General features: G+C 43.8%; 1 protein-coding gene across 1 annotated transcript in view; it reads left to right on the top strand.

Moving 5' to 3' along the window:
• The window catches only part of camk2a (calcium/calmodulin-dependent protein kinase II alpha), a gene marked incomplete at its 5' end in the record, with an annotated part of 65,474 nt that extends 52,137 nt beyond the window's left edge, over nt 1–13,337 (top strand). Inside the window, 5 exons of the mRNA XM_083646698.1 lie at nt 1,092–1,140; nt 6,991–7,066; nt 8,416–8,510; nt 9,759–9,987; nt 13,240–13,337. Of these exons, the coding sequence (XP_083502824.1) occupies nt 1,092–1,140; nt 6,991–7,066; nt 8,416–8,510; nt 9,759–9,987; nt 13,240–13,243 (453 nt within the window). The 3' untranslated portion in view covers nt 13,244–13,337. The remainder of the gene's footprint in view (nt 1–1,091; nt 1,141–6,990; nt 7,067–8,415; nt 8,511–9,758; nt 9,988–13,239) is intronic.
• Nucleotides 13,338–15,675: the final 2,338 nt, after the last annotated feature.

Genomic DNA, 15,675 nt, shown 5'->3' with positions numbered 1-15,675 from the left:
TCTGATATAGGCTACTACTGATTTTGTAATGATACAAAGCTGGTTGAAAATCAGCAGTGTTCCTTCAACAAAAGTTTATGCAACAGCAAACTTTGTGTTCAGGAAGATAATCTTGATAATTTGTTAAGATTATCTTGCTGAACACAAAGTAGACTAATTCATAAACTTTAGGTAGATTATTTCTAATATTGAGTCTCATCAGTTAATACTTCAACCAATAATGGAATGAGCTCAAATCAAACTGATGGCACAGTAACAGCTGTAATAGTAATTAATAATATAATTAGTAGTAACTCTAGGATCAGTTTTATCAGTAATATATATCATATCTGTAGCCTGGTAAACCAGCCGGTCACGTGATTGATTGATTGATTGATTTTTATTTAGTACAAGAATATTACATAAAGTATGTAACAAAAAGTAGTACAAGGATAAAAACACAGACAGTTGTTCAACTGATTTATGAATGAATGTGTGAACTCACATTCCATTTTGTTCTACCAGACCGTCTGGCCTCAACTCTGGGAGGGCTTTCTGCAGAAACTGTAAAGCGGACGAGCCAATCAGCGACCCGCCTCATAGTTGACATCGTAACCGGCCAATCAGGAACGTCGCTAGCGAAACAGTAATGGCTGCCTCCTTGGCTGTCCGCCTCGAGGAGTAATGTCAACGTTTGACTAGTTTAAACAACCATAAAGTGCAGTTATTGCAGAAATAGATGCAATAACAACAATTAAACAAGTACAGGAGTATGCAACAGCGGAGTTCCTCTGCGGAAAATATGTTTTTGCGGTTCTCCCGAGTAGATTTGGGTTTGACTAGATCCAACGCTGGTTGGCTGAAGGAGTTGTCTGTCAAGGCAAGTACACCCGCCCACCTTCCGCCCACTGCAAAGACTGTTGTGAAGGCTTCAGGCCAGACGTGAACGAAGAACGAAATGAAATGTGAGTTCACGTGACCGGCTGGTATACCAGGCTATCATATCTGTAATATACAGTATGGAAAAGAAGGCTGGATGCAGGCTGTAGGATGTGAAGTGGATGTAAAGGCCTCTCATCCAATCAGAACGCTGTTTCACTGTGTTGTTGTAGGAATCATCAGAGAGCACAAACACCACTATAGAGGACGAGGACACCAGAGGTGAGCAAGAAATAAGAGCAACTTAAATCCCAGACGATATAGTTTCACAGCATCAGGGGTGTCTTAACATTAGCGTAATGCTAGGCCCTGGGCTAGTTTCTTCAAACAGACAAGTTGGCTCGCAATTTACAAATGTTCCCATATGGCATGTATGCAGGTCTCAGAGTTGGTAAAAAAGAATAAGGCGGAATATCTGGTTAAAATAAGGTGATAACCAATCACCTGCCTCGATTATGTTTCCGAGTGTCGTGATTTATCGAATACCATTGAAATTCCTGAAGCGTTTTGTTATGCTTCTGCCGGCGATAGCCAGGCTGGAGGCATTATGGATCCGGGTTGTCCGTCCGTACGTCCGTCCGATGTTCATTAACGCGATATCTGAGGAACGCCTTGACGGAATTTCATCAAACTTTCCTCAAACATCGACTTAGACTCAAGGATGATCTGATTAGATTTTGGTGGTCAAAGGTCAAAGGCCAAGGTCACTGTGACCTCTCAAACGCCATTTTCAAGCTTGTTAACGCGATATCTCAGGAATGCCTTGACGGAATTTCATCAACTTTGCCTCAAACATCGCCTTGGACTCAAGCATGAACTGATTACATTTTGGTGATCAAAGGTTAAAGGCCAAGGTCACTGTGAACTCACACACCCAATTTCCAAGCTCTGTAACGCAACATCTCAGGAATGCCTTGACGGGATTTCTTCCAATTTGCCTCAAATGGGGATTTGGACTCAATAATGAACTAATGGCGGAGGCATAAATCTGCGGTGCGGTCGTTCTAGTTTCTTTGGAAGATGACAACTTCCTCTGTCCAAATTTGGATAGAGAGCCAAATTCCCTCTGCTTCTGCTCGGGCCCTATGCAAACCAGTCATGGAAAAAAGAAGAATGGTGGTGAACGGCAAGAGACAATATTTTTTTTATCCCATTTGAATTGTGCCATGAGGTACACATATGATGTTTGTTCATTTAAAAGAGAACTTGGCAAGTCAAGAAAGTCACCGTTTGTGGTAAAACTGTTGCACTATAAGTTATACATCAGAAAGATTACACACAACCAGTCACATAAGTGACGTCTCTCGTGCCAAGCTGTGTTGGTGTGACGTATCGTGCAAGACGAGAGATGCCGTTGATTGAGCGGTTTCATACAAAACTAAACATTAAAGTTGAGCTGAATGTTGTTTTTTTCACTTTAGTTCGAATACCTGGGTATTCAGTGCACCTATTTATTATTAATGTATGCAAAGAAATTCACAAACAATTTATTTAGTTTTTCACACTTTTTCACATCAAAAGTTAATTTTTCAAGATTTCATTCATAACAGTAATCTACAGTTTGCTGACGTCACATAGTACTATCAAATTTCTACCCCATTTCAACCAATCATATCACGACATGGCAGCTGTCAATCTTTATTTCAGGAGAATTTCCTCCTCCAAATGAAGGAGAAAATGGCACCTAGTGTTTATAATCTGGCGAAATTTCTAGCCCATAAACTAACTACTAACTTGGCCAATTGTATGTAACATACAAAATAAAGCAAACGGTAATGTCTAAGGATGCAAAGAAATGTAACTGTCTCATTAAAATCGCATTCCAGGATAATGTTAGTTAATGTAGTTAAGGCCGAATTCAGACCCACGGCCCCTCGGAGATTCCAGGCCGACAGCCTGCACTCTCCGCTCTGCTCCACACAAAGCTGGCTGCCTGCGGCTCTAACTCGCGTAGCGCCACAACACGCTGAATCCCACTCGATTTGGGGGCAGAACACGCCAGGATTGGCCAAAGCCAAATCCAGTCCCCAAAATTGTCAAATCAAATCACCGACATGCTACTATGGCCCGCCTTTCAACCTGTCATCTCAGACAAGTTTTGTGACTCCGACCCACGTGCCACTTGGGCTCCGTTGGGTTCATCTCGTCTTTACGTTTTTTACAACAAACTGCAACTTTCTTGACATGCAAAGTTATCTTTTAAATTGACAAAATTCACATGTGGACTTCATGGCACAAGTCCAAAAAAAAGTCTCTCACCCTTCACCATTCATTAATTCGAACGGCTGGTTCGTAGCTGAAGTAGGAAGTAGGCGGTCACTTTGGCTCTATTGGTGGAAGTAGCCTACAGACAGACTGTCTCTGGAGCACTCGGCGATAGAGAGCCCCAGGGATGACGTATTTTTGTAGTCGGAACGCGGAAGTCCCGGACCTCCTGGTTCTTCACTGTTTCTGCCTATGGGATTTTTGAATGGGTTTTTGCCGCGATGCTTCAAATAAGGTCTCTGGGCAAGGCAAGCTTAATCAAACGCGAACCTGTGTTCAGCCGGATAATCTTCACACATGAGGACCACTTTCATGAGTTTTGAAGTGTAAATGCGAGCGCTACAAGTAAAAAGCTTGTGCTAAGCTAATACAGAACTACACACAGTGTTGCATAGGCTTCCCCGTCACGTCACCACTCAACCTAGACTGTTGTTGATGTGTGCGCTGCTGTGCACTGATTACCCCAGGCTGAACCAGGTAAGGGAAAGAAAATTTCCGTGTTGGTCCTTTGAAGTGATGACGTTATTGACGTACAATATCCCTGTCGACTCAACAGTGTAGTCTCATTTAGCCGTTTGCTAGCTAGCCACCCTTTTAACGGCACGGAAAAGCTTAAAAACCCATAAAAGTGGTCCTCATGTGTGAAGATTCTCCTACTGGACACTGGTTCGCGTTTGATTAAGCTTGCATTGCCCAGAGACCTTATTAGAAGCATCGTGCCAAAAACCCATTAAAAAATCCCATAGGCGAAAACAGTGAAGAACCAGGAAGTGTTAGCATCGATGTTTTCCGGACTTGTTCCTGGGGCTTTCTATTGTGGAAGAGATATGCTGCATAAGCCACAGACCTTGTTGTGAGCAGTTTAATCTAGGAACAATTTTCTTTTGACACAACTAGCTGCCAGCTGCTGCTTCATGTAGGAAGTAGCTAGCAACTAGTGGGTGTAGTTTGGTCACATAGACATAAAAAAAATATGGACCTAGCTATCCCGTTGAATTTATTCTCCCTGGCGGGGGTTCAAACATTGGCCGTCACCATCTTGATTTTTCATCAGCAGAGAGCAGAGGGAATGGGGTGAGTCCTTGCGCACCTCACGTGAGATGGGAGTTTCCCAGAGCCGCAGCTCCACCTGCTGTTGGTCCGTGATCGGCAAGCTGCGCGATCACTGGACAGGCGATTTGTCAATCACCCCCTTTTCTATCATCTATTTTACTCCAAACGAGGCGAGTTATATAAAAAAATGACCCCCCTACAGTTGTTATGAAAAGGTGAAATTAGCTATATAGACCAAAACCGTGTTTTGCCCCTCACTGGAAAGATGTTTAATCCTGTTACAAAGTCGGGCATTTTAACATGGGGGGAATGCCTACTGACCCGACGCCTAGTGGCCATTCAAGGAACTATAGCTTTTCAATTCCCTTCCGCATCATCAGAGGGAAGGGGGTGGGCTTGCCCACTGGTTTGGGAACTGACGATCTCTAGTTCAAGTTAGCCTGCGTCACCAGGCTCTCTCTCTCACGGCCAAAACACACAGGATGCGGAAGCGCCGCAAAGTGCTGTGGAGCGCAGCCAGTTTTCATTCGGCGCCCATGTTAACTGATCTGACTGGAGCGCGCGCATGCCCTGCTGCACTTCTGTTCGGCATCTGTTCTATTTTTTCCGTGAGCGAATCTGTCAAGCTTAACAGAGGAGATCATACCAAACAGGAAGTCAAGGCATAGAGAATCCGGCCAATTGTCAAATAAAACAAATTTCCAAATAAAAGACTGATTAATGGTGGTATATATGTCAGGCGCACGCACACAGAGAGAGAGAGAGAGAGAGAGAGAGAGAGAGAGAGAGAAAGAGGTGGCAATATGAGGTGGGGCCGGGTTTGAGTCAATTCACAAATTAATTCAGAGAGAGAGGGAGGGGGAAAGAAAGAGAGGTGGGAGTGACGTTGCGAGAGAGGCCAAACCAGTATGGGAAAACAAAAGATGAAGACGAGCAGAGTCCAGTAGCGGAGCGTACGCCGGGGCAGAGGGTGCGGCCGCCACGGGCCCACTCGTCAGGGGGGCCCATCAAAAAAAAAAAAAAAAAAAATTTTTTTTTTTTTTTTTTTTTTGCAGGCCAGGCCACCTGGCTGGCAACCTGTGTTTTTATTTTTCTTCTTCAGAACAAGCTTGTCTGTAAAGTGGCTTCACTGTAGTCTTTCTTGGACATAATATTACTTGGCTCAATGAGTGACAAATTGTGTTTTTGGATATAGGGGCTATCAGCTATTTTACAGTTGTGACTTAAAATGACTTTATTTAATAAAGTCAGTGGTGTGAGTCTGAGAGGAATTCAATCAATAGACAATAACATTGGTGTGTTTAAAATGAGATATTCCACTAAATATGGCTAAAACCGATTCAAACATGCAAAAAAGGCACATTTTTCTTCGCGGCCTGGCAGGCCCGGTTCTACGGGGGTGCAAAAGCATGCATTGCACCCTTATTTGTCTGCATGCTCAGTTGAAAAGTAAAAAAAAAAAAAAAAAAATTTTTTTTTTATAAATGCTACAGCTGCACACTTACTGTTTAAACTTGAATTATAGTTGTTGTTTTTCTTTGTTCTTTGATGTGATTTTATGGCTTTTTGGCACCTATATGTAACCTTTTAAGGTTGAGATAATTGTATTATCATTATATGGTCCAAATATTTCAGTAAAGCACTTGAAACACTTGAAATATTCTTGCTTGGGTAGTATCATTCTACTTGAAATGATGGTCAAATGCATTATTTTTAGTAAAATAACATGTCAAATTTTTCGGGCAGCCGGCCGGGCATCTGCACCCCTTCCTATCTAGGATGCACCCCTAGTCATCTTGTTCTGGAACCGGCCCTGTGGCCTGGCCTGGCCTTCAAAAAAAAAAAAAAAAAAAAAAAATGTTTTTTTTTTTTTTTTTTTGATGGGGCCCCCCTAAGAACTTTGCCCCCTCTGGGCTGATAGGGTCGCTCCGCCCCTGGCAGAGTCGCTTGCCCGGCGCGGAGAAATGCGCTCCTTGTGTGGACAGCCCAGGCGCCTGCTCGTGCAGGAAATACGCTTCCCGGCGCATGCGCAGCGCTTCCTGTCTGTCCCCGGTGTCACAACTCTTCAGGGGAGAGGCGACTACGTGACCACTTAGGAGACCTGCTTGTAGCCTACCATTTCTTACAATTGTTATTATCTCTAATAACAATCTCTGTTTCGGTCTAAATAAAAATAGTTCCTACAGTAGATGAAACTCACTCACTCACCACAATTCAGGTGAAAAGAAGCAGCTGGTGACTTGTATCGAAGGAAGCATGTCTACAACTCTCTGCAGATTGGCAGAGGGGGTGGAGCAATGACCGGGAGAGCAGGGGGAAATACAATTGGGGAGAATGTGTGGGGAAACAAGGAAACATGATCAGATCTTATGCAGCCACAACATGTCGACTGACTGCTCCCACCTGCTGGTTCAGATCTGACTCACACGTCTGATTGGATTAAAGCACCGTGGGGCTGGGTTTCCCAAAAGCTTCTTAGCGCTAACAAGCTTAGACCCTTCTTAAGGCTCCACGGGAGGGGTCTAAGAAGCTTCTTAGCGCTAAGAAGCTTTTCGTTGTTTATTAGCATTTTCACTCCCTGTAGCCGCCGTGCTGTGCTGTCTCACCTTTCACTCTCGAAACGCTAAGCCAATCAGAACAGAGGGGTTGTTAATATTAATGTTCTGTTGAATTCTTCTGTTTCTGTTTATTCTCTGTCTCCCACTCTCTGTGTCTCTCTCGCCCGCTCTCTCCGTTTGTGTGTCTCTCTCTCAGTGAGGAAGCAGGACATCATCAAAGTGACTGAGCAGCTGATTGAGGCCATCAGCAATGGAGACTTTGAGAGCTACACGTACGCCCCCCCCCCTTCCCACACACACATACTGGTGTTGCTATTGGTCACAAAACAATTAAAACGATGAATTTATATTTCCATGTGTTTTGCATCAAAATCTAAAGTTTTTCATAAGCCATGACTCAGTTTCTCTGGTAACACCTGAGGGTTTGACTAATACCTGAAACAATAATAATAATAATAATTGATTGGATTTATATATACACTCAAAGCGCTTCACACTATCGGAGGAGGGAACTCAACTCATCCACCACCGATGTGTAGCGCCCACCTGGTTGATGCATGACAACCAGTTAGCGCCAGAACGCTCACCACACATCAGCTCTCTCACGATGGAGAGTTGAGGACTGAATGTGCCAAATGCCAATGAAGTAACAAGGGATGATTAGGTGGCCATGATTAAAGGAAGGCCTGTGTGGGAATTTATCCAGAGCACCGGGGTTTAACCCCTACTCTTGTGAAGAGTGCCGATGGGATCTTGAATGACCACAGAGAGTCAGGACCTCAGTTTAACGTCTCATCTGAAGGACGGTGCTCACTCACAGGACAGAGTTTATGCATCTTAAACTGTGTAATTTGTGGGTGTGTGTGCATGTGCAAAATAAAATTCATTCATTCATTCAGTTCCATGTCTCTACCCTGGGGCATTGGGGAGATTATTAATCAAACCAGATTATTCATCAGACCATTCATTCTCCTCCTGGTCCTCCAACACCATCTGCTCCAGTAAATATGACCAACATTAGATACGACTTGGCAACGGGAGATCATCTAGTCCGCTCAGTTCAGTGCCAGTAAGCTAAAGTTATGCTAGCAAGATTCAAAGTAAATAACATTGTGTATGGTTGACAAACAGTAAATAGCCTATAATTTGACAGTATGTTTAACAAGACTAGTTTGCTATCCAGCCATGTTATCGTCCCCAAATCAATATGAAGATTTTCATAAACAAATGAGGTAGGCTGTAGTTCTATGTCGGCTACAGCCTGAAGTCGCAAGTTGAATAACAAATGGCATGTGAGATGATCACCTATGTGTTAACATGTTGCAATCAATTGTAAACAGAGGCACTCGATTCTGATTGGCTGCAGTGTGTCCATTAATTGCTGATAATGGACATCTACTGGACTAAGTAGTTCCAGTCAAACTATGTTCACCGTTCTAAATTAACTAGTGCAGACTTCAGGGGAACAGCTTAAAGTCGAGCTGACACACCATTTGCACACTGTAGGATTCCTTATCGCGGCGTATTTAGAGTGAAACAGGGTAGAGAGGCGGGGACAAAGCTATCTGTCCTGTGAGTAAAAGCTGTGTGTCCTCTCAGTAACAGCTGTCTGTCCTCTCAGTAAAATGTGCGACCCTGCTGTGACGGCGTTTGAACCCGAGGCATTGGGGAACCTGGTCGAAGGCCTGGACTTCCACCGCTTCTACTTCGAAAACTGTAAGACCAAAAAACCAACCCACTCACTCACTCACTCACTCACTCACTCACTCACTCACTCACACACACCAGTGGCGCCGGAATGAGTTTTGAGATGGAGGGACAATGATGTAGTGCAGTGGTCTGCCACCAAGTGTCCAAAAAGGGTATGACTCAGGAAGTGTCTTAATTGATGATATGATATGATATGATATTTTCATTTATATTGCGCCCCTCAGCCAACTTTTACATTGGTCCGGGGTGCAGCCCGAGGAAAAAAAAAGAAAAGAAATGAATAGACAGGACAATGGAGACAGGGAACCAGGCAGACGGACAGACAGAGAACATAAGTACACCTCAGACGCACATCACAACAGCAAAGTAGCTCAGTGATCATCTAGAGCGAAAAGGTGGGTTTTAAGCAAGGCCTTAAAAGTCTGTAAGGTGTTGGCAGACTTGATGTTCAAAGGGAGCTTATTCCACAGTGTCGTAATTGTTACACTGTCACCGCTAACCAATTAATCAACCAAACCAGTAATTTTTGTTTTTGATTAAAACAAACTCTGGCTTGTGTGAAAGCGAATTGCAGAAAAAAGTAACAGTGTAAACAATGTAGGTCTATCATTCTCATCGAACCAAGGAACTGGACTATCCGTATGTCAAGGTTGTTTAGTACGGCTAATACAAGAAAAACAGAACAAAAACACTGCGTATTGCCAAACAGTCAAATCAAATGGCTCCTAATCAAGGTGAAGACATTCTAGAGTTTCAGCTGCATACAGCAGCTACCAGCAGATGGCGGCTTATTCCCCTTATTTCCTAAAGTGCTGTGTGCGCCTATCACTCCCAATGCAGAAGCCATCTACAACTTTGAGCAAGTCCACGTCATCAGTCAGGTCGTTGTCCTCGCTCGCTCACTCGCTCTCCCCTAAGGAGTGCTGCTGCGCTGTTTATTCTCCTCTCTCTTTTGTCCCCACTCTGTCATGTTGGGGGGACAAATTGTCTCTTTGTCCCCCCCATTCCGGCTCCTATGACACACACACACACACGCATGCACGCACACACACACACACACGTACATACACACACCAACCCGTTCTCTCTCTCTCAACTTGTCAAATCCTGACGTTTGGTCAGGACCCCTTGGCATCACTTTTTAACATACTGTAACATTATAGTTGAAAACCATCAACTATGTCATTAATGTGAAAAAAGAAGTGTCTCACTCTCTCTCTCCCCCCCCCCCCCCCCCCCCCCACACACACACAGTGTGGTCTAAGAACAGTAAGCCGGTGCACACCACCATCTTGAACCCTCACATCCACCTGGTGGGGGAGGAGGCGGCGGTGATAGCCTACATCAGAGTGACTCAGTACCTGGATGCTAACGGCACGCCACGCAGTGCGCAGAGCCAGGAGAGCCGCGTGTGGCACCGTCAAGATGGACAGTGGCACATCGTCCACTTCCACCGCTCAGGCTCCGCCTCCACACTCAGCAAGTAAGACAGGCACCCCGACAGAGAGAGATAGACAGTGGAAGTTCCACCACTCAGGCTCCACAAACCCTAACCCAAACACGCTCAGCACACACACATGCACACACGTGCATGGCAGCCACTACACACACACACACACACACACACATGCTTTGGAGGTGCCGTGAAATTTGTCCTCCGCCTTTGACCCATCCTGGCTCGTCCTCCATGGTTCAGGCCAGGAGCGGTGGGCAGCTGCAGTGAAGCGCCCGGGGACCAACTTCTCCCAACCGTTGCTGGTCAGATGACAATCTTCTGCATGTTTTTAGTGGGGGGTTATATAGGCTATGGAGGAACCCCAGGGAGCACGCGGAGAACATGCAAACTCCACACAGAAAGGCCCTTTCGGCAAGATAGGCCACCTGGGCAGTAGGCACTGAAGACATGGGGGAACACACCATCAGCGCCCACAGCATCCCAGGCGGGAATTGAACCCCCACCGTGCTGAACCCCCGTAGAGTGCTGCCTTCAGGTCAGCCGGGGGAAAAAAACGTGAGGTGGCTCTCGTGACACCACGTTTGTAGTTTTCTGTACTCCCATGTTAGAACTACTAGCTATTAGCTATTTATCCATCTAGATCGTTTTAGTGTGAGTTGTCGAATTTTGGAGATATCGGCTGTATGGAACAAATCTGTTTTCCTCTGGGGAAAATAAGTTCTCCTAAATTTCTATTGACATCATACAGCTGTTGCAGCACCATCTTGAGGACCAATTTGAAACAATTGGAAATACAGTGGTAGAGTCAAACAAACATTGCATCACTTATATTTTGACATTGTGAGTGAGAGCAGAATTAGGGTTTGATGTATAATTTGTAGTGTTAAAAGTCGTGTGAACTGTCAGTTTTAAAATGTGTGAACTTAATGAAAAGTACATTCTGGAGTGAATTGTGACATCACACAATCAAGGCTGGCTTCAGAGGATCCCTAGCCAGTTTTAAAACCATCTGCGAACTCACATTCTGTTTGGTTCCATGGATCTGTCTGGACTCTGAGCTGTGCACCGTCATTTCAGTGGGTGGAAGTAGCCACTCCTTCAGCCAATCAGCGTCGGATCCAGTCAAATCCAAATCCATTCCGAAGAACAGTGAAAACGTCTTTTCCCGCCGAGCATACTCCTGTTCCTGTTTAATTGTTATTGAGTCTATTTCTGCAATAACTGCACTTATGGCTGTGTAAACTCCACGAACGTTGGTGTTACTGCTCGAGTCAGAGCCATGGAAGCAGCGATTACTGTTTTGCCAGCGGTGTTTCCTGATTGGCCAGTTACGATGTCCACTACGAGGCAGGTCCCTGATTGGCCCGTACACTTTGTAGTTTCTGAAAACGCCCACCCCGGGCCGGAGGTAGGGTTGCCAACATTCCATCCCAGCAATACGGGACGGTCGGACCCCCCCCCCCCCCCCCCCCCCGGGGCTATGATATAAAAAAAAAATACATTCAACTCTAAAAAATGTGTTATGTTATTCCCTTTACAGTGTTTATTTTCTGTTTTCATTACTAGCTGTTATTGCCATTTCCCTTGATAGAGAAACATTTCACATAATATTGAAAGGTTTGCAAATGTGTGATTTGAATCTGGTCTTTCAAATGTGACTGAAAATAATCACACACCAAAGAAGATGGCATAACTGCTGAACTGCTAAATTTTATTTAGCCAGGTACAAAGTAGGCTATAAATGGGGTAATAATGCCCATAAATATCCATAAGTAAACAAACATCTGTAGCCTACGTTTTTTTTTTTTTTTTTCTACAAACGTCTGTAAGTGTCCTTCATGGGGGGAGTCAGACGGATCCTGTTCCGTCTGGCCTCCGGGCCGGAGGCCAGACGGAACAGGATCCGTGAACTCACATCCTGATCCTGGATTCGGATGGTTTTAACCGGGCTATAGAGACAGTCGGTCTGTGTGTTAACGCCCACAAAATGTTACTATGGCTGGCGCGCGGGTGGGGTAAAAAAAAAAACATATATCCCAATGGGCTGACTCACCAAAGGAGAGTGCTGCGGCTCTACACTACAGGATTGGGAATTCTAGAGCAGGCACATTATACGTCTGTTCAGATGTGCGTTTACTGCGGGGGTTAAATCCCCGATCGTGTCTGCCTGCGCTGGGCTAGCAGCTAAATGATGCTATGCTGAATGAGGAGAACTGGAGGATTTACAGTACCCCAACCTGACCGCGCCCCCAGCCAGCTACCCCAGCATCTATAACTCAACGTTTAGGATCCCATTATAAGTTAGCCTGTAAATTCATGTACATTCAATGTAAACTCTTATCTAACTCTGACTGTAAATTCATGTAAATCCACTGCCTATTTAATGTATATTTAACTCAGTCTGTAAATCTCATGTAAATCCAACGTAAATTCATATTTATCATCCACAGAACACTTCACCACTCATGTACATATTGTATATATTGACTCGATTTGATTGCACTTGCAACCTTGCAATTGCGTTAGTTATCTTCCTACTTATCCCTGTATATTGATGTAACCGCTACGCTGCATACAGACACTAAGACAAATTCCTCGTATGTAACTTGCATACTGTGGCAATAAAGGTGATATTGATTCTGATAAAGGTTGAAAAAAGTCTAAAACTGAAACCGCTATTAACTACTAACTAACTACTAAGATTTCAGTGGGTGGGACTACTTGCCTTGACAGACAACTCCTTCAGCCAATCAGCGTCGGATCCAGTCAAATCCAAATCAACTCAGAAGAACGGTGAAAACGTCTTTTCAGCCGAGAAACTCGAATTGACGTTATATTGAGTGTTTATGCAATAACTGCAATTATGACTGTGTTTACTCTATTAACGTTACTGCTCATTGGTTCGGTGGCCACCATTATTGTTTTGCCAGCGGTGTCTCTGATTGGCCGGTTATGATGGCCCGTACACTTTGTAGTTTCTGAAAACGCCCGCCCCGGGTTGGAGGCCAGACTGATCCGCAGAACGAATCAAATGTGAGTTAACGTGATCGGATGGTTTACCAGGCTACCATAGACTTACAACAGATACTAAAAAGTTGTGTGCTGCATTCGGGCCTCAAGATGGCCGCCACCACAAAAACATCCCGTGACTGAAACCCATGTACCGTATTCATGTATGGTTAAACGTGTCATTAGTCATTTAGTTTCTTAGCTGATGCTTTCTGTTTGACTCTCTCTCATCTTCCTGCATTCTTTCCTCCCTCTCGCCCCTCCCCCCAGCTAGCTAACTCCAGAGTGGGCGGGGGCCTTCGATGGAGCGACCGTCTCCTTGACAACAAATTGATTGACAGCGGGCCGACCGACTGACCAGCCGGCCAACCGATCAGGATTTGACACAGTGGGAAAGGGGGGGCGGGGACAAATGCCTCACTCCAAAAAGTCTGATTGACTGCGTAACCAATCAATCAGTCAACCAATCAGCTTCCTCTTTCTGCTTGTTTGGACTTTGCTTCAGCCAATAGGCTTTCATGTCTGTGTTGCAATATCATAACACAGCTACAGAATACATACATATAATGCATATTATTTATACAATATATATGATTAATACTGTATATGGCGGTTGTGTGAAAACCTCATAACTCTATATGGATAAAGAATGGAAATATGATGGGATGATTGACATGCGCCCGTTATAGCCCGTTATAGCCTGTTTGAGGATGCTACTCCGAGCTCAAAATCTTCTGTGGACATCCGAATGAAACCAAAGTGATTTGGGTGAGTAAAACATCATATTTTAAGCGGGAAATAAGGACCGTGGTGTAAAAAAACGAAATTCTCCTTTAAAGTCCCTGGAAACCAAATTCTGAGATTTGTTTCTCAACACATTACATGTGTTAGAAATTAGTGTCTGAAAACATCTGAAAAGTCGGCACTTTATTGTGGAGTTGGATTGTTTTTCAGTTTGTCACCATTTCTGCGATAGCAGAAATGGTCACTCAGTGGCATTTTGAGCCCGGTGAAGTGGTTAGCTAACATAGCTAACAGCTAGCTAGTTAACATGCTATAGCATTCCATTGAGTCGTACATCATGATTCCATTTTAGCAACAGCTTTTTTTCTTCTTCGTTTTTACTTGAGCACAGAATTAAGTTATTTGTCAAAAAATATTTGGCGAACAGTGGGGCTAATTAACATGGTCAGGACAGTATTCAGAAACATATGATCTTAAAATAAAAAACTACACTGGAGGGAGGAGGTTTATTGATGATGTAATAGAGACACTGCATGAAATAGGCCATGCCCCTCACAGGGGAAAGCTCTCCATTCATTTCCACACACCAGCGTCATTTTCCTTGAAATAAACATAGCTAAAAGCTGTTGTGTGGTGGGGCTGCGCAGACAACAAAAATCGCCAATTAAAGTTTTTTTTGTTCTCCCGAGCAAGACAAGGAAGCCATTGAGAATTGGCGAGAAGTAAAATGTGGATCTAGTTGTCAAGGAAGTACATTACATTACATCATTTGGCAGACGCTTTTATCCAAAGCGACTTACAATAACACATTTTTGTCAGCAATAGAGCAATCAACTATGTAACACAGTCTATGACAACTACAACTTCTGAAGGAACAGTGGTACAAGTTAAGTTTATTTTTTATTTTTTTTAAGTAAGTTGGCGTGTTCATCTTCTGCATATATGATCTTTGTGTGCAACACGCGACCATGCACGTTTGGGCGTGGTTTCTGAATGATGACGCGCCCTCCCATAACACTATAAGGGTTGAAGTGCCTACCCTGCAAATTCAAAAAATGCCTCAGAATGTATCAAGTTGTGCAGCACTGTGGTGGTGGTGGGGGCTGTGGCACTGGGGGCACGCAGACACACCCCCCACAGTGTCAGAGCAGAGAATATGATTTTGAAACCTCACATTATATAATCGGTGACATTTTGCTGGGTGGCTAACATGTTTCTGTGGTGTGACAAACTCAAAACATTTATTTTTGGTTTCCAGGGACTTTAACGGAGGTGTTCTCCTCTCCACCCTGAGTAGAATCATTAGAATAATAAACTTTATTGTCTGAGCACTTTTCTTTTAGTTTTAAACTCTACACTAAAACACTTGAGTTGTAAACTGGTGTTTAGTGCCATTTAGTTATGAAATACAACAACGCTGGTCATATTGTCAAATTTTGAGCACAAATATTGTCAACCTTTGAGCACAAACAGTGCCTCTCTCCATTGATATCAACGGTAAAATGAAAATACTCCAGTTTACACACCCTTAAACAACCCCCCCCCCCAAAAAAAAAACACCCAAAGAAAGAAATCAAATCTCTGTATCTTTCCAAGAGACAGCAAATTAGATGTTTTGACTCGACAACATAAACATTCTAAATTGCCCCCAGCTTACTTCCTGTTGCAGTGTTTGCTAGTACAATAATTGACACGATATAATCTACTGTAGGTTCCAATATTCGCTAGCAACACAATTCCATGAAAACCTTCTATAAATTTTTGATTTCATTTTAGAATTTTCCCCCATCTTGGATTGTGAATGGCAACATTAACCTGCCCCCCCCCCCATCTGAAAAAAGTCCAATATGGTTTTCTTTGTCAATTCCCACAAAGTTTGCTCCTGTTTGGAGATATGAGGTTTTAGTGTGATTGCAGCATTATGAATAATAATAACATTATTTATTACTATAGAGGTCTTTA

The sequence above is a fragment of the Poromitra crassiceps genome (genome assembly GCF_964638095.1).
Source record: "Poromitra crassiceps genome assembly, chromosome: 1".
Taxonomy (NCBI): domain Eukaryota; kingdom Metazoa; phylum Chordata; class Actinopteri; order Beryciformes; family Melamphaidae; genus Poromitra; species Poromitra crassiceps.
Note: the sequence above shows the minus strand (reverse complement) of the source record. Positions and strands in the feature narration are given on the sequence as shown.